Consider the following 21,663-nt stretch of genomic DNA (forward strand, 5'->3'; position numbering starts at 1 on the left):
CAGCCTTCCAAGTAGCCGGAATTACAGGCGTGCGCTACCACGCCCGGCTAATTTTTTTTTATTTATTTATTGTAGAGATGAGGTCTCACCAAGTTGCCCAGGTGGGTCTTGAACTTGCAGGCTCAGGCAATCCACTCACCTTGGCCTCCCAAAGCGCGGGATTACAGGCTGAGCCACCGAGCCCGGTCGACACCCTCTTTCAAAATGAATCAAATTTAATGAGCAAATGGGAAATGAAAGGCAAGCTTCTGGGTACCTGCTTGGTTTGTTGATGTCCATATAAAAAGTTGGGCAACAGTTACCATTAGATTGATTTCTCACACACTAGAAAGTCTGTGACTGTAATAAAAACCACTGCTTTTGATGTTCTTTAAATGCTAGAAGGATCCATTGTGATTTCTCTTCATGGCTTTAATTTCTGGGAAGCTACAGACATAATTGGATGAGAAGGTTATTAGGTTAAAAAAAAAATCCTTCGAAGATGAAAAGAATTATGAACCTGTCTCATCCAATTTTTTTCAGATGATTCTAACCAGCATCTGTGTACTTTTTGCCATGTTTTACGTAAACCATTTGTGAGGATTTTATGTTTTCTTTTGACTTGAGAAAACCTCCCAAATCTTTTTTAAGATGTAGGAGTTTTAAGCTTTTCCTAGTGTTCATTTCACCTGGAGATTATTTTTCTGTTATCCATAACTCTAATTCTGTACAGGAGTTGGTGACTCACTGTGCTTTTTAATGAAAATTGGGATGATAAATTTAAAAGTTCAATGCAAGTTCATCAAAAGCAAGTACAGAACAGAGGTAGAAAGAGGTATTTCCCCCCCCTTCTGAAATCTGCCACGTGAGGAAAACATCTAGGGTGCTTTGTTTCTTTTTGAAACTAGCATTAAAAGATGATAAAGATTACCTAGTGTGGAAGCTAGCTCAAACCAGTGTGTTTTATTTTCTCTATCATTTAAAATCTTAGGAAAAAAGTATAAACCAAACCCGGCTTTGATATTTACAAGTAAACTGCATTAAAATAATAATTACCAAATATGGATATCAGTTATTTTGTTTGATTCTGATGTTTTTCCCTTCAGTATCTTTCAGTCATTCTTACTAATGCAAATTTATAGTGTTATACAATATTTTTAATGTAAAAATATAATCTTTATTAAAGTAATTCATCTCTGTTAAATTGCATTCCTGGGTGATTTCTATAAGATTTCATATCCTGTTTGAAGTTTTTACCTTTTTCCCATAATATGATTTCAATATATGTGTATTTGATGAAGTATGTTGACTTTTTTAAGCTCATTTTTCATAAAGGTATAACACAGATGTGTCAAAGAGTAATTCTAAGATACTAGTAGAATACTGTTTGAGCTATTCTTTTAAAGTTTATCTTGATTATACTTGTCCTTTTCATGAAGTCATTAAGAATAACTAGGGATTGGCCTTTTCCATAGATTCTATATTGATTTCTCACTTAAAGTCGTTTACAGTATTACCCACATAAAAATATTGAAAAACAATCTCACATTATATAATAGCTGAACACTGCAATTAGGAGATAAAACATAACATGTTTCCCATAGAATTATAATTGGAACAGGAAGTGTTAATAGTGAAGATTGGTAAGAAAGGTTCCAAAATATACTGAAGTGTTTATTTTCTTTATACAAGCTATATTGGTATGATATGTTAAATATGGTGATTTTCATATCGATTAAGGTTTAGTTGTTTGATAGATAGCTTTATTACAATTCTTTTAAAAGATAGTGACGTTTCTATCTCAAGCTGAAGTCATTTCCCTTGGTCATTACTGGGCACTCTTGTCACCCTGTCACGACTTAATATATCCACCAGCAAAATATTCAGAAAAAAGTTATCATTTGGATCTGAGATGCTAAGCATACAGTTTTTTTGTTTGTTTGTTTCGTTTTTTTGAGTCGGAGTCCCACTCCGTTGCCTAGGCAGGAGGGCAGTGGCAGGCTCACGACCACCCAGCATTGACCTGCTAGGCTCTGGCGATCCTTCCACCTCAACCTTCCAAGTAGCTGGAACCACAGGCATGTGCTACCATGCCTGGCTAATTTTTGATGTATTGTAGAGACAAGGTCTCTCCAAATTGCACGGACTGGTCTCAAACCCTCAGGCTCAGGCAATCCACTCGCCTCAGTCTCCCAAAGTGCTGGGATTACAGGCTGAGGCACCAAGCCCGGTCAGCATATAGTTTTAATGTTTGATTTAAACATTAATAGCTGTCAGACATGTTCAGTTATGACCTGTTGCTGAATTGACTTAAGTACTGTGCCCTTCTTCCTTTTATGTTCGGATAAGCAATAGAGAGTAAGGTAGCCTTGGCCGGATAAGAGAGAAAATAGAGAAAACTTTTAGAACTCAGGGTTCTCAACCTAAATTATGTGCTTTAGTTTCTTCAATAGTAGAGAGTTACCTTGTAAATTGCTTCTGGGCTTGCTCCATTCATTTAACAAAAAGTTGTTAAGCACCCATTACATGTTATGTGTACTGGAGATATAGCGGCAAACAAAATGGACAATATCTTTGCCCACAAGGAGATGATAGTCTTTTTTCAGAGGAAATAAACAGTAAGCAAAAGTGCAAGTCAGTGTGTCAGATAGTAACAAGTGCTCTGAAGAAAAATAAAACAGAATAAGGGGTAAATTGGGGGTGAGTTTACTAGTCTGTTCAGGATGTTCAAGGAATCCCTCACTCATCAGGTCACATTTGAGCAGAGTAAAGGAACTGAGGTAGTGAGCTGTGTCTCTCTACTCCTGTATCAAGCTACCTACTTAATACCTCTTCTTACCTAATATGAACCTCAAACTAGACATTTTAAAAACAGAACACTCGGTGGCCTGATAAACCTCTACATTCAGTCCTCCTCATCCAGAAATGGTATCACTGTCTATCCAGTTACTAATATTAAAAATCTAGGACTTGTGATTGGTTCTTCCAGTTTTTCCTTCAACTCATGTTGGCATGTCCAGCAGGGTGTACTTCTAAAATATATCTCTTATCTATCTTCCTTCCATATATAGTACTACCACACTTGCTCAGGCCACTGTCATCTCTTGCTTTGATCATTATTAGATCCTCCTAACTGTTCTGTTTCAGTTATTGGTTTCCCATTACAATTAAGGTCTTTTTGCTAGGTATAGCATTCTAGGTTGGCAGTAATTTCCTTCTATCACTGTAAAGATTCTACCATTGTCTTTCACCTTCCATTATTTCTGTTGAAAAGTCAACTCTATGTCTTGTTTTTGTTCTTTTGAACGAAAGGTGTAAACTCTCTCCTCTCCCTGCACTGTGCCTGCTCCTAGCTGCTTTTAACATTTTCTCTATCTTTGTTTTTCAGCAGCTTTGCTGCAGTGTGCCTATGTGTGGTTTTCTTTGCATTTGTCCTGATTGGAGTCTATACAGCTTCTTTTATGTATGGCTTGATGATTTTTTTGTTAGTTTTAGAAAATTCTAACTGTATATTTCTTCAGATTCTGCTTCAGTTCTATTCTTTCTTTCTTTGTATTCTTGGTTTCCAAGTTCATGCATTTTAGACCTTTTCATTGTGTCTCATATTGCCTTAAGCTTTTTTCTGTATTGTCTTCCTTTTTTGTGCATCATTCTTGATTTTTTTTTTTTACTGACTTCCTTCTAGGTCACTAATCTTCTCTGCCATTATGTTTAATTTATTATTATTATTTTTGAGTCAGAGTCTCACTCTGTTGGCCATTCTGGAGTGCAGTAGCATGACCACAGCTTACCATAGCCTCGACCTGGGCTCAGTTGATCATTCTGCCTCAGCCTTCCAAGTAGTTGGAACTACAGGCATGTGCTATCATGCTGACTGATTTTTTTTTTTTTTTAATTTATTGTAGAGACAAGGTCTCGCCAAGTTGCCCAGGCTGGTCTTTAACCTCAGGCAAAGTTCTGGGATTACAGGCATGAGCCACTGCGCCCAGCTAGTCTTTTGAATTTCTAACTTCAGTTCTTGCATTTTTCAGTTTTAGAATTTCCATTGACTCTTGTTTATAAATTCTAGTTCTGTGGTACAATTTTTAATCATTTAAAACATCTTTTCATTAATATACTTATGTTGCATGCATACTTTGAGGATGTATTTTTATCTGTTTTGAAAGATGCATTAATCACAGTGATGTAGAAGTCTTATTTGATATCTTCAAAATCTGATTTATCTGTGCATCTCTATTCTACTTATTTTCCTTGTTCCTCGTCTGGTCTTGTTTCTTGCCCTACCTGGTAAGACATTTTTGACTAAATGTCAGATATTTTATGGGAAAAATTAAGGAGGCTGTGGATGATAGCAACTTCCACAGGAGGCTTTATTATTTTTCTGGGTTGTAAACCTTGCTTGGGTAGGTCTATTAAAGACTGTCTTTGCTCCAGAGCGCTTTTGTTCTGGCAGACCTTGAGTTTCAACCTCAGTCTTCTAGCACTTAAAGATTGCTGAAAGCTTTGCTCAGGTTTTTGTCCTCTCCGCTGCTGCTTTTTGTTTAGCTCTTGTTTTTTTTTCCCCCCTTGGTTTTTGTGCAGCTTATGTTGTTGAAAAAAAATTGCATGCAGAATTGTGAGCTCACTCCTCTGGAACTCCCTTATATCTCTACCTCTTTGGCAGTCTCCAGCTCCAACCTCTGTCTCCTCAGTGCAGCAAGACTGCAGAAGTCTTGCTTTTGGCTCATGCTGTTCACAGCTTCAGGAACTAGAAAATTCTTCTAGGGAACGAGGCGGTCAATGTAGGCTCCCACGGATGGGCTTCCAGTTCTGGGATCTTAGCCCTGTCGGTCCTATCTGCCTTTGTTGTTTCTGAAGCCTTTAATCATTTGCTTTATGTAATTTCTTCAGAGTTGATACTTGTTCTCTGTGGGAAAATAGATCTGATCCAGGCTATTCTGTTGTGACCAGAAGGGAAAGTCTTTCACTGTACTTAGAATAAAGTCTCTGTTCCTTTTCTCTGGCACATAAAACCCACCCTGGTCTACCTCCTGACTGTCTCCTTCATACCTTGTTCCCTATGCCCCATAGCTCCAGCCACACTGGATTTCCTTTTTCGAATGTATTAAGCTTTTTCTTGTCTAAGGGACTTTGCACTAACTGCCTGGGCTGCTCTTCCCCAGATTTTTGAATAGCCAGCTCTTTGACATTATTGCATCTCATAAAATATCATAAAAGATTTCCCTCTCTTTCTAAGGCAGCCCCAGTCACTCTCTTTTATTTTCATCATTGCACATTTCAGTCACTATCTGAAGTTACTTTATTTACTTGCTTTATTTTCATCTCTCCATTATAGTGCAAGCTATATTCCTGCCCGGTGTGCAGTAGAGTCTCAGTAAATATCATTTGAATGAATAAATAAAATGAATAACATAAGCACTGATTCTAGAAAGAGTTTTTCAAATTCTTTGAAAACTCGGGAGGTATAAAAAACCACAATTTTTTGGCCTTTAATTATCTTTTTATATGGAATAGTCTTTAGTACCACTTTTATACATTTATGGTGTAATGATGACTAACATTTTGTTCATTCTAATGATCTGATCTTGAACTATGTTTTTATATATAAAGATTGTGATATATTGATGATCATACTAGTGTTAATTATATTTTTGTTCAAATTCTGTAGAAATATATAATCTGTGCTAACACATCTCTATCACCCAAAATAAGTACAACTTTGTTCTTGGCATGACATGATACGGCTTTTTAAGAAAGTGACATTTTCTATCTTTATTTAACAGGAATGGTTTTTAGGAAAAGCATTACATGACGAAGAATCTACAATAATTCACCATTATGCCTTTTCTGAAAATCCTACAGTTTTTAAATATCCAGACTTCGCTGCTGGCTGGGCCCTTAGCATTCCACTTGTAAACAAGTAAGAACTTATTATACTTTCCTTTGGGGTGGAGGTGTGGACCAACCAACCTTTATTTCACTGAGTACTGTAACTGATGGCTCTTAGGATCGCAAAGAGGTTTTCAGCCAGAGATAGTGTGTGGTAGAATGAACAGACTCAACAAAGAGCCAGTTGCCCGAAGGGTCTTGCTTCAGTCTGCCACTAACTAGACCCCTCAGACAAATCACTCGGCCTCTCTGTACTTCAACTTACTTACCTGCAAAATAAAGCAAATAAGAAGTTGTGAGATGCAGAGAGAGCACGGAAGAGCTCTGAGGACAATGCACAAGAAACTTCCTCACTGTTATGCAGGGAGCCAGTGAGTTGTAGATATGACTTTGATCACCAGTAATAAAATGAGTCAGAAACATGGGTTTGGGAGTTGATGGCTAATTATGCACATGGATATGGGCAGGAGGGACAGCGGGCAGAAGGCACTGAGGGTAACCATCCGCAGCTGTTGGTGTATATAATTGCAGTGGTGCTTGTTAGATATGGAGAGTAAAGTTGATTAAGTTGTTATTCTGGAGAAATATGGTTGTCAACAGGCCTTTTCTTAGTCTGAATACTTCAGATGAATTATTATGTGCTTCTGTTCCTTAGGGAATGAAAAGTTGATAAAGCATTTGTGGCCTTTATATCCTCGGAGATTAAAGGGTTTCTATCATTAAGCGTCCTGTTTCCAGGGTTTGGAGTCTTAACCTTTTACCCTCTCAGAAAAAGAAAAAGGTGCAGCTTGCTGTCGCGTTTGTTTAATTTTACATAAGCACACTCTTTGAGGCTGCAGCAAATCTCGCTGGTTTTCAATGTGAAAATAAAATATAAAAACTGTTCTTGGAGTTACTTCTAAACAAAACTTGTCTCTAATCCTAAGGAGAATTACTTTAAAAAAATCTCGAAGTTAATGCTCCAGCCACAGGCACCGTCGGCAGGTATCCTCGGGTTAAACAGGGAAAGGGTTAAAAAATGTTCTTAGCTCATTGTGGATATACAGGGTATACCTTGTCATTCATGGCTGGCTAAAACTCTTGACTACTCCCTTCACATTTGAAAGTTCCCTTCTGTGTAATACCTTCTCCATTGTGGAATCAAAACAAACAACAAAAACCCCCATGTTTTCCAGACTTCCTGACTACTTGGGAGCAGCTGTATGTTATAGGTTGTATCAGGTAGATGTGCTGTATAAAATTCTTTTTGAGAACTGAGTTTTCTGTGTTTGGTATTTTGGTTTTTTTTTTTTTGAGCCAGGGTCTCACACTGTCACCCAGGCTAGAGTGTGGTGGCACAATCATGGCTACCACAGCCTCTACCTGTTGGACTCAGGCGATCCTTCCATCTCAGCCTTTCAAGTTGCTGGAAGTACAGGTGTGCACCCCCACACCTGGCTAATTTTTTTTTTATTGTAAAGATGAAGTCTTGCCATGTTGCCCAGGCTGGTCTCAAACTCCTGGGCTCAAGCAGTCCTCTCACCTCGGCCTCTCAGAGTGCTGGGATTATACATGTGAGCTGCTGCATACTGCTAGAACGGAGTTTTATGAGGGAATATTGGCTTAGGAAGTCGTGGCAGAGAAAGGGTTATTTGAAAGCTGAGACTGGCTTTCTGATCGGAGCAGAGTTTGAATCTCCTGTGCTGCTTATTTCTGTGGTGCAAATCTGGGGGTTGTTCTTGGAAGCTCAGCTTAGAGTCTCTTTACTCTGACTTTCCGGTAATTCTGTAAGCCATCCGTATGACTTCATAAATGCACTTCATGCTGTAACTAGCCAGAGTGGACTCTTTTGTCTCCAACTAAGAGCCTTGACTCATGTACCCAGTCCAGGAACTGCCAGGCAAAGATGCACCTCTTTCAGCTCTTACCAAGCATGCCTAAGAGGATCTGCTCATAGATGCTGTCTTCTCACTGTCTCCTCATTCAGTGAAAGGGGCAAGAGAGCTCTTTGGAGTCTCTTTTATAAGGGCACTAAACCCATTCACCAGGGTGCCATCCTCATGACCTAGTCACCTTCCAAAGACCTGCCTCCTAATGACATCACTTTGGGGGTTAGACCATCAACATGGTGAATTTTGAGGGAACACAAATGTTCAGACCACAGCAGAAGGGAACTGTGGCTAAGGGAATTAGGACCAGGAGTCTGAGCTTTGCACAAAGTTCAGGAAATTTCCAGGACTTCCCTATAACTCCGACATGGTAGAGGAATGAGCCGTCAGATAACTCTCTGCATTCTCTATCATCTGCTCTTCACAATGCTGAATAGTGGCCAACAAACCCTAGAGTGTTTATAGCTCATTAATATCCATGATCTTCTTCCTACCTCCCCTCCCTTTTTCCTGCCAGCAAAACAGAACAAAATAATAATACAGACTCTACCATAGTGCCAAATTCAAAAGTTGAGTTGTCTTAGACCATATTTCCTTGTGTTCTTAATGAAGACAAGTAATCAAGTAAATAGAATGCTATAACCCATCTGGCATAGCAACTATCTTTATTTTATTTTATTTTATTTTTGAGTCGGAGTCTCACCTTCGCCCAGGCTGGAGTGCAGTGGCACACTTATGGCCACCACAGCCTCGACCTGCTGGACTCTGGCGATCCTTCCACCTCAGCCTTCCAAGTAGCTGGAACTACAGGCACACGCTACCACACCGGGCTAATTTTTGATTTATTGTAGAGATGAGGTCTCGCCAAGTTGCCCGGGCGGGTCTCGAACCCACGGGCTCAGGCAGTCTACTCGCCTTGGCCTTCCAAAGGGCTGGGATTACAGACTGAGCCATTGATCCCAGCCAAGATATATTTTAAATGGTTTTCTTCTAAGAGATTCTTATTTATTCTTCAAGGAGTTGATATTGTACTTAGAACTAAAAGAAGCACAAAGCTTCTATTAGTCCCATCAATTACAAGTTGGTTTTCCTAATTTCAAAGCTTATGTACTGACTTTATTTCCTCCTTTTTTTTTTTTTTTGAGTTGTATTCTTACACTGTCGCCCAGGCTGGAGTGCAGTGGCACACCCATGGCCACCCCAGCATCGACCTGCTGGGCTCCTGGGATCCTTCCACCTCAGGCTTCCAAGAAGCCAGAACTATAGGCCCGCGCTACCTCGCCCAGCTAATTTTTTTGATTTATTATAGAGATGAGGTCTTGCCAATTTGCCCGGGCTGATCTCTAACCCATGGGCTCAGGCAATCTGCTCACCTCGGCCTCCCAAAGTGCCATTTTCTCCTAATTATTGGAAACCGTATCAGTTGGCATGCTTTTGGATGCAAGTAACAGGAAGCAACTTAAACTGGATTAAGGAAATAGAATTGGTGTAATTGGAGGTGAGGGCTGTGGTTGGTTGATGCAGGAGTTCAACAGTATTATTGAGGACCCAGGTTCTCACTGTCTCTCCAGCCTGTAGCGTACAGCGTCAGAGTATCCTAAATATGGTTCCTTTTGTGGTTTCAAGTCAATAAAGCTACATGTTTCCTATTTATATACGACAGTAGACGGCCTGACCCTTGCCATGGAAGGTAAGTGCTCTTTCTCAGTCTGGTTGGGCCAGCTGCACTCACGAACAACCCCTGTTAACAGTTACAGGGAATTTCAGTGCTTTCATTGACCAAGAACAAGTCTTGACTCTGGAGCCCATTTAATTGTTGGGTTTAGTAATTAATCAAAATCAAAATTTGTTGAGGAAGAAGGAAGGAGAAGCTCTATATTTTGTAGACAACCAACAGTGCTCAGTCCAGGAATGCTGATTTCTTTTGCCTCTCTTCCCTGATTTCATAGCCCACATCTGAGGTAGGGTAACAATGTGTAACTAGTTAAGTATTTCTTCTGTCCAAATCCCCAGGACAACTGGATTCTTAATAATATTTTTGACACACACTTTCTTAGACTGCTTTCCACCAAAAATCTTGTTTGGCGTAGCAATTCTGCATCAGTGAGTTTTGAATTCACACTGTCCAACATTTCGTGGGGATTCAGCCACAGGATCAATTAAAAAAAAATACTTGCAACTTTGGAGAAACTTTCATTCATTTCCAATACAATGATATCTTTAAATATTTGTTATTATAGAATGCTGTTATTGGTTATCTCCACTGTTATTCTACCAGTGAATCTTACGTAGATTTCCCTCAATAGTTGCCCTGTTGACTGGTTCACCAGTGGGAAGCGTTCCTGATATTAAGTCACAGGGACCCTCCGTCTTCTGCATGTCTCTAGCATAGCTGGTTGTGCCATTAAAAACATGCATGATTTAATGCCTTCTAAAAAAATTGGGAAAGTTGAATGCCCACTGTCATATTTGGTGGGAACTGACTATTCAGTGAGGAAACATTTTATGTAAAGAACTGGAATTTCTGGACTTTATTGATTCTTGACATTGTTGGAAGAACCCTGTGTTATCTTGCTTGGTATGTAGCAAAATGGAACTTAGCACACTATTAAGGATTGCCTGTTAAGTTAGTTGGTCAGGCTGCACGCTCTTAGAACTCTAGCACATTTGCTAGGTGGCTGACCTTGGCCTGAGGTGGCATTTGAAGCTAGCTTCTCCACCAGAAGTTTGTGATGTTGAGGTAACTGTGACTGGGCTGTGGTCCACTCCATGGGCTGCAAGTGAGAGCCACTTACAGATAGCAGTGTATATGTTCCTTTGTCGTCTGTCTCAAATTCTATCAGTGGTTTTCACTTTTCCCTCCCTGAGGTGTCCCTTAAAGAAAAATTTTTAAAAATTGAATTTGAGAAAGAAACTTGAAAAGTCAAAGAAGTGGAGTACGTTTAAGGTAGCAGCTCTGAGGTGTCTATTGTCTATTAAGAAGGGGTCTGTAAAACATGGCCATCTAACAATGGATGTCACATGCCACTTGGATTCTGATCTCAACTCTGTGTCTCTTGCCTGTGGCAATACGCCCTGGTATGACTTTTCCTGTCTTTGGAGCCTGAATGAGATGAATACTTACTCTCTGTGGTCTGATCAGATTTTGAAGGCATGTGGCAAGAGTCCAAATCCCAAAGTTATCTTGATATAGTTTATTTATGAAAACTGGCTCCACTAAGCAGGATTCAAATTGGACAAGGTTCCTCTTGCCAGGGCAGTTTTTTTCTCTAAATACATATCGGGAATGTATCTGAGGATGTGTTCTCTCTGTGAGTCCTACCCCTTATACTTAAAAATCTGTGAACAGATATTGAACAGGGATATGACAGTCTTTTTTTTTTGAGTTGGAGTCTCACTCCATCACCCAGACTGGATTGCAGTGGCACACTCATGGCCACCCCCAGCACTGACCTGCTGGGCTCCAGCGACCCTGCCACCTCAGCCTTCCAGGTAGCTGGAACTACAGGCATGCACTATCACACCCAGCTAATTTTTTTATTTGATTGTAGAGATGAAATCTTCCCAAGTTGCCTGGGCTGGTCTTGAACCAGCTCAGGCAGTCTACTCGCCTCAGCCTCCCAAAGTGCTAGGATTACAGACTGAGCCACCGAGCTCAAGGACATGACAGATATTATCCCATGAGACTTGTTTTGATGCTGTCTGCTACAGAGCAATACTGGTATCAACCATGAGACAAATGCCTTATCACAAAACATAAATGTAACTTGTATCTGTTTTCTTCATTTTTCCTCTAATCAGAAGTGAATTTTTAAAGAACCCTGTGATGGCCCAATGATTAAGATGTAATCACAAACTCAGTAGTAATTTTTGAAATTCATTGCTACTCTTACTTTTAAAAAATCACTATTATTTCTTTGTAGTTAAGCTGTATTATGAGGGTTGTAATTGAAACTGATGGCCTAGTCTCCAGTTCTATAAACAAGTATGGAATTCTGTGATATTTCTGTGATTTGGGTGAGTAGGTAATTCTACCTCCGTCAACTTGGAACTGAAAAATATATTGCCCTAATTCTTTCAGGGAGTTCTCTGAGTATTCATTCTGGCCAGGTATAGTGGGTGGTACATAGCAGAGAGCATAGCACAGAGAGACAAGAACACAGCCGGTGTCAGTACTTGTGATAAAACTAACAAGGCTATGCTTTGTAGCAAAGGAAGTTCCATCTATTCTGGTGGGCAAGTCTGGAAAGGTTTCACAGAGAAGGTGCCCTTGAGTTTGGTCTTGAAAAAGACAAGTTTGCTGAGTAAAGGTTGGGCACAGGCACACCAGGCAGATGTCCGACTGGGAGGATGGTAGTGTGGTGGGGGGAGGGCGTGTGCTCTGAGTGTAGCAAGGATGTGCCAAGATGCTGGGGATGGTTGGAGGAATAGTAGGGCTCACAAGGCTGGCTCAGGAGTTTGAGGTTTTACTCTACATGGGCACAGAGTAACTGAAGTTTTTTTAAACAAGAAAATGACTTGACATCTGTAATCCCAGCATTTGGGAAGACCAAGGTTGCAAGATTGGTTGACCTCAGGAGTTTGAGACGAGCCTGGGCAATATAGCAAGACTCTGTCTCTACCAAAAAAAAAAAATTACCCCAGTCAGAGAGGGAGGGAGAGGGGGAGGAGGAAGGAGAGGGAGAGGGAAAAATCACTTGAAATAAATGTGTTATTCTTCCCCCAAACTGCATGCTTTCTGCTCCCAAAGCTCCACAATCTGTCATTCATTAAAGGAGGCAGAAAGCAGCAATGTCTGTTTCTCTCAAGCATGTTTCCAACCCCCCCCTTCCCTTTTCGTTCTTTGTCATTATTTGGGGGAAGGATTATGAGGAGACAACAAACTTCATGGCTTTTTTTTTCAAGGCATTGTATTATATTGAACACTTTGGCAGATGATAGAATAATGAACGCTGCATTTGCAACAAGTCTTGTATTCATTTCTTGGTCAATAAGCTTGCATTTTTATAGTCCTTTCCCTCAAGGAAATTAAACTCTTATTTTTATCTTTAAATGTATATGCTTATCTGTCTTCAAACATTAAGAAATCTCAAGATTGTGTTACTCTTGTTTGACACTTTTTTGGGTTAAAAAAAATCAATTTGTCTCTATTTTCTAGGCTTACCAAGAGATTAAAGAGTGAGTCCCTGAAATCCGACTTTACAATAGATTTAAAACATGAGGTATGTCGTGTTTTGTTTGGTTGAAAGTCTTAGTAATCAAGAATTCGTGTCTTTTGATGTAAAAGGTGTTTTGTATTGCTTTGCTGCATTTTCCCACCCACATTCATTATATACTCACTGAGGTAATTTCACAATACTCCAGTGAATTAGGTTCATCTACCATAAGTTCATTTGAGTTTGGTAGGTGAAGGAAGAGCAACGAGAAAGATTGCAACTCGTGATCCATGATTCTTTGGGTTGTTCTTTTTTTTTTTCTTGGTGTTTGTGTGTGTGTGTGTGTGTGTGTGTGTGTGTGTGTGTGTGTTGTTTTTGAGTTGGAGTCTCACTCTGTGGCCCGGGCTGGAGTGCGGTAACACGCTTATGACCACTGCCGCCTTGACCTGCCGGGCTCAGGTAATCCTTCTGCCTCCGCCTTTCAAGTAGCTGGAACTACAGGCATATGCCACCACCCCCAGCTACTTTTTTGATTTATTGTAAAGATGGACTCGAACCTGTGGGCTCAGGCAATCCTCTCACCTCGGTCTCCCAAAGATTCTTTGTTTTTAAGCTAAATGGATAGGTCCAGGGGTAGATTTCTAAAAACATGACAAATGTCATTATAAGTACCTCTGGTCTTACTTGGTGCTTTGGTTATACATGTAATGCTACAGATAGAATGTGCCTCACCAAACTTTCAAAATTATATGCTGAAACCTAATCCCCAATGCTGTGGTCTTTGGAGTTAGACCTTTGGGAGGTGGTTAGGTCGTGAGGGTGGAGCCCTCATGAATGAGATTAGTTCCCTTGCAAAGAGGTCCCAGAGAGTTCTCTAGCCCCTTCCACCAGGTAAGGACACAGCTAGAAGGTGCCATCCTTGAATCAGGAAATGGGCCCTCACCAGACATTGCATCTGCTGGGGCCTTGATCTTCACGGTCTCCAGAACTGTGAGAAATAAATTTCTGTGGCTTAGAAGCCACCTAGTTGCTTTGGTATTTTATTATAGCAGCCAAAATAGACTAAGATATATGCCTTTGTCGTGTGTCTGTGCTTGGCTCTAGAGCAGAATTGAGCCAGTTGGGTCTCAGGCAGGCACCCTGGTCCACCCTAACACCCCTGATTCCTTGGCATTTAGTGGACATCTGTGACCAATTATCCTGGAGGCAGGTGGCAGATGTCCCATCATTAATCATTCTTACATCTTCATTAAGAAGGCTCCTTTTTGCATTTCATTTTTGAGAATGACTGCTTGAAGCAGACTTGCCTCTCTGTGCAAGAATCTGTATCTTAGGACAATGAAGCAAATCTTGGCATAGAATTCAGTTCAGCAGTGCTAGCAGCCTTCCAGGAGTCAGAAGGGCATGCACAAGGCTTTCTAACTTCTTGGGTGTCTTTAAATGATGAGACAGCTTATTTGAGAGAAATATACTTTTAAAAAATCATTCTTCTTTTTCACAAAGAGGAAAAATTGACTTGTTTTTCTTGACCAAGATCTGCCTAGATAGGTTTAATGAAAAGTCAGCTTTGGTAGAGATACCCAGTTTTGGGAATCTAGTAAATCTTGAGTATACACAAAAGACTTTCTAACATATATGAATGCTATAAAGATGAATGAGCAAAATACCTAAGTAGTCCACCTGACTTAAGAGAGATAACATTACCAGTCACCTTGAGGCTACCTATGTACTTCTCCCTAGGGTAGGTCTCTCTCCCTCCATCTCCCCAGAGTAAACACTCTTGAATTTTCTTTCTCTCCCTTACTGTTTTTTCATATTTTATTATATATGAATATACTTCTGAATAACATAGGGCATAATTTTGTATCCTTTTGGATTTTAGAGAAACAGAATTGTACCACAAATATTCTTCTAATTTGGAACTCATATATGTTGATGCATGCAATTCTGATTAACTTATTTTCTCTGTAGTAGTTTCCTGTATGACTGTAACAATTGACCCATTCTCCTCGTAGTGGGCTTCAGGGTTGCTACCAGTTTTTTGCTATCATATTCGTTGCTTCTGTGAATATTTTTGACATGTGTTGTCGTGATCATCTCAAGGATTTTTCTAAGACTGGCTTTCAAGTTTTTTTTTTCCTTTTGACTGTGACCCACTTTTGTTTTTATCTTATTTCTTTATTTTTCTCTTTATTTTATTACTGAGATTTGGGGTGCAAGTCAGAATATTAGGTACATGAGTGTGAAGCTTTGGCCTCCAAGAAAGCACTTTCATGTGACTCAGTATATTTGTGTGTGTTGTTATTGTGTTTTTGTTATTAATTTCTAACTTATATTATTGTAGTCTATATTCAAAATACTTTTAGGCTTACTTTGTGGCCTGGTTCATATTCAGTTTTGTAAAATGGGCAAAAGGATGTCTATTCTCTGACTTGGAGTTATAGTATTCTCTTTGTTAAGAAGGCATTTATGGTGCTTTTCAGATATTTTATTTCTTTCCTTCTTTTCTTTCTGTACTTCATTGCTTCAGTCTTTCATTCTCCTTTTGTTTTGTCTGCTTATCGTTTACTAAGGGAGAAATGGGGAACTCCTCCATGGTAATGGTGGATTTAACAGTTTCTCATATGGAACTTCCAGCTCTTGCTTTGTATACTCTGAGGCTGTGTTAAGCTTAGAATTGTTACGTCTTCTTAGTGCATTTACCTTCATCTTCTAGTAACTGTTCTCTGTCTTAATGTTTCTTTCGTTGACATGAATGTTATCATACTAGCCTTCTTCTGGTGTTTGCCTCCTAATTCTTTTTCGTCTTCGTCTTTTTCTTTCAACCCTTTTGTGTCCTTATCTTTTAGCTGTGTCTCTTTTAAAGAAGATGTGTCTTTTTTGTCTCTCAGTTTGAAAATCTTTATCTTTATGCCAGATGGCAAATTTACATTTACATTGATTGTCATTACTAAAATATTTGAATTGATTTGTCACTTGATTTTGTACCCCTCTCCTTATTTTCTTTCTGTCTCGTTTGTTGTTGTTGTTGTTTGTTTTTAAGTTTATTGCCAAGACTGTACTTTCAAGGATCATTTCTAGTTTGTTCAAGTTTCTTCTTTTTAGAGTTTTTTTTTCTCCTTTAGTTTATATTTTTCTTTTTCTACTATTTTGGAATTTCAGTCTATCTGTACTTTATTGGTTATTTTAAGTATTTCAACATGTATTCTTAACCTAACAATGGCTAATTAATTAGTATTCAGAAAATTTGAGGACCTTGGGATGATTGATTGATTGATTGAGTTGAGGTCTCACTCTATTGCTCTGGCTGGAGTGCAGTGACATACTCATGACTACCACAGCCTTGACCTCCTGGGCCCAAGTGATCCTTCTACCTCAGCCTTCCAAGTAGCTGGGACTACAGGTGCATGCCACCACACCTGACTAAATTTTTGATATACTGTAGAGATGAGGTTTCACCAAGTTGCCTAGGCTGGTCCCCAATCCCCGGGCTTAGGCAATCCTCTCACCTCCATCTCCCAAAGTGCTAGGATTATAGGTGTAAACCATCACTCCTGGCCTTTAGGATGATTTAACTTTGATTCTCCCATTTCCAATTTACATGCTGTTGTTGCCTGGTATTTTTTAATCTTATTTTATCCCCCAAAATTTTGATACTTCCATTATTTTATGCTGTTAACATTTGTGTTCATTTCATCTCATATTTGCCAGTTGACCATTCCATCTTGTTTCTTAGACCTTCCAACTGGAATCATTTTTAGTCTTCCTGAAGTGCATCCTTTAGAATTTCCTTTGGTGAGATGGTCAATTCTCTTAGTATTTTTTTCTTTAAAAAATTTTCATCTTTGTTCTGGAAACCCAGTTACATCGTGTAGACCATGTTAGGTTGTCAGATCTTTTCCCTCATGACAATGGTGTGATTTCACTGTGTGCTGGCTTCTGTTATTATCGTAATGCTGAGAAATCAATTCTTAGTCTTCGTTAGTCTAATGTGGTTCCTTTGTAGATAATCTGTCATTTTTCTGCCAGTTTTTTTCCCATGAGTTGGAGTCTCACTCTGTCACCCAAGCAGGAGTGCAGTGGCACACTCAACAGCCACCCCAGAGTCAACCTGCTGGGCTCTGGTGATCCTTTCGCCTCAGCCTTCCAAGTAGCTGGAACTGCAGGTGTGCGGTCTCGCCAAGTTGCCCGGGCTGGTCTCGAACCCACAGGCTCAGGCAGTGCACTCGCCTTGGTCTCCCAAAGTGCTGGGATTACAGGCTGAGCCACCGAGCCCAGCCTCTGCCTGCTTTTAAGATTCTGAGTTCTGTTCTGTGGTTTCACTATGATATGTCTAGATACAGACTCTCTTTTCTAATCCTGCCTAGGATTCATTGGACCTTTCTATAATAGGATTATTAGGCAATTTTTGAAAATTGTCACTGTCTTTTCAGCTATGTTCTCATCCCTGTTCTCTCTGTTACTTCCTCCTGGAACTTTAGATGTATGAACCTCTCTTTCACAGTTTTTATCTCTGTTTGTTGCTGTGCTGCCTTTTAAATAATTTTGGGACTGGGTTCGGTGGCTCAGCCTGTAATCCCAACACTTTGGTAGCCCGAGGCGAGTGGATTGCCTGAACCCGCGGGTTTGAGACCAGCCCAGGCAACTTGGGAAGACCACATCTCTACAATAAATAAAAAATTAGCTGGGCATGGTAGCGCGTGCCTATAGTTCTTGCTACTTGGAAGGCTGAGACGAAAGGATCGCTGGAGCCCAGCGGGTCAACGGTGGGGTGGCCGTGAGCGTGTCACTGCACTCCAGCCTGGGCAACAGAGTAAGACTCCGACTCAGAAAAAAAAAGATAAAAATAGATAAAATAAATAAATAATTTTGGGGACTTCATTCTTTAGTTCCCTAATTTGGTATTCACCTGTGTCCAATATGGTATTTATGCTAGCCATTAAATTTTTAATTCATTTTTGTTTCTTGAAGTTTTATTTAGTTATTTTTCAAATTTGCTTTCTTATCTTTTATGACCCTTTCAATGTAATCTTTGCTCATATTTTAAAGTTTTTCTTTTCTTTCTAAAATACATTAAGCATAGTAATTTTGTGATCTGCAGTCCTAGTGTCTGAAGTCTTTTGGGTCAGATTAAGTTGTGTCTGCTGGCTCTTGGTTGTCATCTCATTTCTTTATACTTTTTGTGATGTTTCTCTGAGTATTCTTGTTTCTTTGGGAAAAATCATCTGTGGCCTATCTTAAGGTTGCGGTTCCTCAGTGAGGGTTTATATTAGCTTCTGCCTGCTGCTAGCAGGTTATACTGACGTGAGACCACATTACATTATCTGTTTGAGATGGTTTTGAACCTCATAGGTACCATAAATTAGGGAGGCCTAGCTTTTGGTTACAGAATCTGACAGGAGATTTAGAGATTACTTTGTCTCCTCCATTCAGATCCAGGGGCCCATCTTTACGTGGGTACTTGCTGCTAACCCCGCCCCTTGGGCAGGCTCAGTGACTTCACCATGTCAGAGACTCAGTGTTACCCAGAGTCAGCTGATACCTGTCGGGGATAACCATCCTCGGTGCCCTTTTCCCCTTTTGTCCTCACAGTTTCCACACTTTGTACCGACTTAACTTTGTATTGAAAATGATTTTACTCAAAAGTGGGCCCTGAACACCTATTATAATACTACAGAAAAGGGATTGGCAGTAGCGGGACACTGTGGGGGACGAGGGACGGACACATAGCATCAATAAGGGTGCCTGGTTCTAATCCAGGTAAAGTGACGTCCAATGGGAGGCCCAAAACTTTATCTGTACCTAAACCACTTTTGTATGCACTCCTGACTTGTAGCCAGCAACTTTAAAATTGATTTAAGTTAACTTGTGAGAAGAATATTATTTTAAAGACATTTTATCTATTCTCGGTGTTTTCAACAAGTCAGCTATTCATCTGTAATGACCACACTGCAGGAAGCTCGAGCCATGATCATATTTTCTTGCATCTGTGTGTGTGATGTTTCAGTATGCGTTCTTCCCTAAAACGCTCCTTAACAACCTTGGAATTTTTTAGAGATCAGCATATTGGTTCCTAGTTCATTGCATGTTGTTAATAAAAGGTTAGATTGCTCCACATGGAATTACCATTTTTTGAGTGAAAAAGACTTCTGTTGAATATTGACAGATTGATATAGTTCACTCCAGTCCTCTCTATGGAAGGCATGTCCTGCTTTCCCTTGAGTCTTTTGCCCCGTCTTATACCTGTGGTGTTGGCTGAATTCCTTCTTCGTTGCCTGTCTCCTGTCTTGTGACAGATTGCCCTCTACATCTGGGACAAAGGTGGAGGACCTGCCCTGACCCCAGTGCCTGAGTTTTGTACAGATGCTGTGGACCACTACTGTGCCACTACCTTCCATTCTTTTCTACCAAGTTGTGTAAGTAATAGAAGGAAAACTTCCTCACATGTCAAAGGAAAATTTACATGCTGTGCGCAAAATGTCCTCCTGGAACTTTACCTACTGGAAAAAAAATCAACATTTACCCTGGTCCAGGTGAGGACTAATAAATATCACGTCTCTAGTAATAGCACCCCTGTAAGGTAAGGACTGTTGTGACCTCATCTTATAAAGAAGAGAGAGGCACAGAGAAGTTAAGAGGTTGCTTAAGGCTGCACAGCTAGCGGGGAGGGAAGTGAGGTTCTGACGGGCTCCCTCCCGTTCCGACACCTTTGTGAGATACTGCCTGCCACAGCTTTTTAGGATCGGTGTGCCCAGAGTCATTTGTGTTGTTGATAACGTAGGGTGCATTGATTGGAATTTCAGTCTCGTTTCCTGGAAAGTCAATTTCCAGCGTTTTCTGGGACACCCAGTCCTCCTCCTCAAGTCCGCCCCCTTCATCCTTTCAGCAGGTGGCCTTGCCTTTGCTCTCCCTGTGACCATCTAGAACTTTCAGAGTGAACTTGTTGACTGTGGGGGACCCCTGGTCCAGGCCAGGATGAGCCCAGAAACCCTGAAGCTTGCTAGGTTGTTAACAGTTTTTTCTCATAAGGGAAAATACATTCGCCCACCCCACATGTTGTCTGTTATTCTCAAATCAGTCACACAAAAGTCTGTGTGTACCATTTTCAAAGATAAATATACAGAAACACAGCACAGTGCTATGATAGGAGAGAATCTGTGGTGTGTGTTCAGTTCCTGACGGGGGAAGCCCAGTCTTTCTAGACGTAATGCTGGCTTGCCCTTTAATGTCATCCTAGTACCGTGAGTGGTGTGACAGCCGTAGTTAGATATTGCTATAAACCAGCCCCAAATGATTAAGGAGTCACAATTAAAAATTTTACAGGCTGAAGACAAGTAATAAAGGGGTCATGAAGGCCTGGGGTGCACACTGTTGACAAATCTCTCTGTGTGTTCCTTTCATCTGTGTGATCAGCCTAGGCTCCAGAATTTCCCCACCCCACCCAGGTGTTCGAAGTGATCCTGCCTTTGGCAAAGAACAGAACATCCTTAGACTAAACTAGTGAAAGGGCCATAAAAATACTTTAAATATCAAAGTAAGGCCAGGCCCAGGATAGGGCGTTATCTCTTATTTTGCACTAAAAGACCCCCCCCCTTTGTCAAAATCTTCACCATCTGGAAAAGGAAACGAGAGGAGGCTGATCAACTAACATTTATTGGCCACCTACTATGTGCTTGATAAATTATATTTTCATAGCAGCCTCATAGTGGTTATTATTTCCTTTTTCTTTTTGGGCTTGGGGGTGGTCGGAGTCTCACTCTGTCGCCCAGGCTGGAGTGCAGTGGCACGTTCATGGCCACAGCAGCCTAGACCTGCTGGGCTCAGGAGATCCTTCCACCTCAGCCTTCCCAGTAGCTGGGAACCACAGGCATGCACCACCATGCCCGGTTAACTTTTTTGATTTGTTGTAGAGACAGAGTCTTGTCAAGTTGCCCAGGCTGTTCTCAAACTCCTGGACTCAGGCAATCCTCTCACCTCTGCCTCCCAAAGTATTGGGATTACAGGCATGAGCCACAGTACCTGGCCACCTTATTTCTAATTTTTTTAAATGAGCAAACTGAAGTTCCACTAGTTTAGGAAACTTGTTAAGTGGGTGCACAGTCTGTGCACTGTAAATCTGGGAGGCAGGTCCAGGATTGCTGACCTCAAAGGCTATGTTGTCAATCAAACTTTCTTCCCTGAAACTTGATCCCAGAAGTAGGTTTGATATCCTTGTCATTGGTTAATATGAACTCTAGAGCATGTGAGATCTAATACGGGTGTGAAATTAAGACAGCGTTGACTCATGTGTGTATGTATTTTTTCTTTTCTTTTTTTTAGGCAAAGCCAGTGAAGAAGGAGGATATTTTTGTTGCCGTAAAAACATGCAAGAAATTTCATTTTGACAGAAGTATGTTTGGGGTTATTCATTTTTGTCTGAACTTTAAAAATCTAGTCTGCCTATAAAAAAATACAAGCCAGGGATAAATTGCAAGAAAGGGATGGTGACCAGTAGGATGTTGAAGGGAAGGGAGTTATTTAATCAGTATTCCTCATCACACCCCTTCAGTCGCCAATTAGTAAGGGCAATTTTGTATTAAAATATGAGTAGTCGGCTGGGCATGGTGGCTCTCCCTCTAATCCCAGCACTTTGGGAGACCGAGGTGAGAGGACTGCCTGAGCCCATGGGTTTGAGACCAGCCTGGGCAACTTGGCGAGACCTCGTCTCTACAATAGATCAAGAAAAAGTGAGCCGAGCATGGTAGCGCATGCCTGTAGTTCCAGCTACTTAG

The 21,663-nt window shown here is 40.5% G+C and overlaps 1 protein-coding gene across 1 annotated transcript in view; it reads left to right on the forward strand.

The window, feature by feature from the left end:
* B3GLCT (beta 3-glucosyltransferase) overlaps nucleotides 1–21,663 on the forward strand; it is a 151,862-nt gene that overhangs the window by 90,587 nt on the left and 39,612 nt on the right. Inside the window, exons 11-14 of the mRNA XM_021710893.1 lie at nucleotides 5,763–5,899; nucleotides 12,895–12,958; nucleotides 19,189–19,308; nucleotides 21,212–21,281. Coding sequence (XP_021566568.1) covers nucleotides 5,763–5,899; nucleotides 12,895–12,958; nucleotides 19,189–19,308; nucleotides 21,212–21,281 — 391 coding nt within the window. The remainder of the gene's footprint in view (nucleotides 1–5,762; nucleotides 5,900–12,894; nucleotides 12,959–19,188; nucleotides 19,309–21,211; nucleotides 21,282–21,663) is intronic.

Source organism: Carlito syrichta, unplaced genomic scaffold, assembly GCF_000164805.1.
Source record: "Carlito syrichta isolate Samal-C Ts95f unplaced genomic scaffold, Tarsius_syrichta-2.0.1 Scaffold301633, whole genome shotgun sequence".
Lineage (NCBI taxonomy): Eukaryota > Metazoa > Chordata > Mammalia > Primates > Tarsiidae > Carlito > Carlito syrichta.